The sequence below is a fragment of the Trichoderma citrinoviride genome (genome assembly GCF_003025115.1).
Source record: "Trichoderma citrinoviride strain TUCIM 6016 unplaced genomic scaffold BBK36scaffold_129, whole genome shotgun sequence".
NCBI classification, from domain to species: domain Eukaryota; kingdom Fungi; phylum Ascomycota; class Sordariomycetes; order Hypocreales; family Hypocreaceae; genus Trichoderma; species Trichoderma citrinoviride.
In genome coordinates, this window is record NW_020194837.1 from 1 (window position 1) to 3,150 (window position 3,150).

General features: G+C 61.8%; 1 protein-coding gene across 1 annotated transcript; it reads right to left on the reverse strand.

The window, feature by feature from the left end:
- BBK36DRAFT_92477 (hypothetical protein) lies at window positions 1–2,945 on the reverse strand (the record flags this gene model as incomplete). Its single annotated transcript, XM_024898589.1, has 1 exon — window positions 1–2,945. A coding segment is annotated over one exon (2,945 nt), but the record flags the coding sequence as incomplete, so codon positions are not given.
- Between the last annotated feature and the right edge of the window lie 205 nt (window positions 2,946–3,150).

Consider the following 3,150-nt stretch of genomic DNA (forward strand, 5'->3'; position numbering starts at 1 on the left):
TCCGCCTCGGTGGCCTTGGCCGTGGGCTTGGGCTGGTTGCGCAGCGAACGGCCGCGCGTCATGATGCCCGCCTGCTGGGTCTCGGGATTCTGGCGACCAATCTTGGATGGGTGCGGATCATACTCGAAGCCGTAGGCGGCAGCCATGATCTTGTCTTGGCTCTGGAGGTAGCGCGTCTCATTCATGCCTTCTTTGTCCTTGGCCCTGTAGCCCTTGACGACAAACTCGGGCTCCTCCCAGCTGATGCCTTGCTGATTCAGGTTGCGTGTGCGGTTCTCGTACTTGACATCTGCCGCGCGGCGGCGAAGCGAGTTTTCGTAGTCGTCAACCTCTTGGCCGAGGCAGTTCCACTCGTCTTGCCAGTAAGCCATGGCAGTTGTGACGACGTTCAGAGCTTCCGCGAGTTCGTCCGTCGGCATGTTTTGATAGTCCTTGAAGATTTCGATGAACTCCTCGGGCGACCTGAGTTTGCGGTAGCGGAATGATCGGCTACGCTCGGGCGCCTCTTCGGAAACGTCCACTTCGTCGCCGTCCTCTCCCACAACGGCGGGAGAGTTGTAAGCAGTGGGATCCATTGAGTCGAGAACGGGTGATCCTCGCAGGGGTGTGTTGAGCGCGTTGGTGGGCGCTCCCGTGCCAGTGGCGTCGGCCACGTCGTCGTTGTCCTCGACGACCGGCTCCAGTTCATCGGCAGCCGGGTCCTCGTTGGCGGCGGCCTCGTCTTCTTGGGCCGCCTTCTTCTCGGGATACCAGACATATTCTCCTTCAATGTACGGGGTGAGGTGGCTCCATTTGCCAGTAGGCTTGTAAGCACGGGGCGATGCGTCTTGCTCGGAGAGAGCCTGCGATGCTCGGCTTGCGGGATCCGCTGCTGAGTCTTCTATCTCGCCATCTGCCAATGGCTGAGCGGTGACGACGTCGCCCTCGGACTGTGGCACGAGATGGTCGGCGCACTTCGTATCGGCGCTTGTCGACTGCGAAGCTTCCATAATGGCCGAGTCGAAACCAGACGTGGTGGGAGAGGCTGGAGAGCTCGCGACGGTCACAGATATGGCCACGGCCGGCACGGGGCTGGGTGTCTTGGAGTCTTGCTCCGAAGACTGCTCTTGAGTGTTGGTGCACATGTCGGGTGCAGGGGTATGAGGCTGATCTTGATCTTGATCTTGATATCGATCTTGATCCTGGGAATCTTGGTGATGAGCCTGAAGTTGAAGTTGAGGCTGAGCCTCAGGCTCAGGTTGAGGGTGCTGCGCCAATGGGGCAGACACGGTAAACAGGTGAGCGGCAGCCGAAGGATAGTATGGCTGCTCATCGATGGAAGCCGAGGCGGACGCAGCAGGCTGAGGCACCAATTGAGGCTCCGGCTGAGACTGAGACTGAGACCGAGGCCGCGGCTGGGCAGGCGTCTCGCTGTCCTGCGGCTCTACAGCGCGGCCCTGGCGAATTTCCTTTTCGGGAAGTTGGAGAGGCGGCTCGAGAGGTGCAGCGGCTTCAGCGTCAGTGTCTTTGTCAGCGGCGGGTGCCACAGGCGTGTAAGCGTCGTCTGCCGCAGTCCGCGATGCGAGACGCGGCGACGAAGGCAGCGCGGATGGAGGATGCAGAGAGTCAACAGACTGCACGGGTTCCTCAGAGGCCCGCGGGTCGTCGATGCCATTCTTTATATGTGTGCTGGACTCTGCCTCTGCCTCTGGCTGCTGTGCTAGCGAGTTGTCGCCCTGAACTGTAACGTCCAAAGCAGACAAGGGCACAACTGTGGCGTCGCGGGCTTGCGATTTGAGTTGTGGCTGGGCCGGGCCTTCAGGAGGGTCTGAGGCTGGTGCGGTGGTGAGGTGTGGCGCGTGCACGGACACGGATGGCGGGTGAGCGGCTGCGGGTGAGGGCGAGTGAGAGGGCGAGTGAGAGGGTGAGTGTGAGCGAGGCTTGATAGAGCCGGTGGTGGCAGAAACAGCGGCCATGTCGGCAGTGGAATCCGCGGCAATGGGAGACGCAATTGAGGCCGGATCATGAGCGTCGTGATGCTGCTGCTGCTGCTCGGCGAGGCCGGCAAGAGTCGTGCTGTCATGCTGCTGTTGCTGTTGCTGCTGCTCAGAGACTGGCTGCACGGGTGTAGATTTTTGTGGGCCGGCAGACAGAGGCAGAGACAGGTCTGCAGACGAGGCGTCCGAGGGAGACTCGTCCGGGCCTGCAAAGGCCGTGACGCCGACCTCAATGGTGTCCTGGACGTCCTTTTCGTCGTCGTCGACGTCGTCCTTGTAGGCTTTGGCCTCGAGCAGCTTGCGGGCGGACGAGCGGCGGCGGCTCGAGGGCGTGTCAGCGTCCACGGAGACGCCTCGCCGCTTGGGGTTGGGTCCGTAGAAGTCCTCAGAGTCGTAGTTGGAGCTCTCCGTGCGGCGCTTCTTGCCGTTGCGCGAGGCTGAAGAAGACGATGATGCCGCTGCCGCTGCCGTCGCCGAGGCTGAGGCTGAGGGAGCGGTATTGACAGAGGCAGGGGCAGAGGCAGAGGCAGCAGAGGCAGCAGAGGCAGCCGCCGCAAAGTCACCGTCGTCGTCAACCTGCTCCAGGGTGTAGTCGACACGCGCGCGTTTGCGCAGGCTGTGACCGCCCTTTTTGGGGCTGCTGTCGTTTTCAAAGTCGTCGTCGGCCACGGCGTAGTCGTCCATGGTCTTGGACCTCTTCCTCAGCGTCGACGGCCGGACAGGGCCTGGGGTGGAAAAGGTAAAGGCAGGCTGAAGGGCTTTGTTGGCGCGCCGGCCTTGCGGTGCGGTTTGGGGAGTGTTAGTGGCATGCGCCATGATGGGACTGGCCGACGACTGATGCCGCTCCCGCGAGGCGTCCGAGGCCGACGCAGAGGCAGACGCAGAGGCCGACGCAGTCGCGGACGGCGGAGACGAAGAGGCTCCCTGGGGCTTGCGGCGGCTGTTTGCTGCGCGGCGAGCGCGGTCCATGATGATGCCAGGCCGGAGCAAGCCTGTGAGGGAAACAGGTTTGAGTGTGTGAGTGGTTAAGGGGTGTGTAAGAGAATAACAGGCAGTGCAGGGAAGATGTCATCCGCGAGACCGAAATGAAACGAGGCGAGGCCGCAGACGAAGACGATGCTGCGAGAAAAAAACGGGGGAAAAAAAATAAGTTGAAAGAGAGAAGAAACACGAG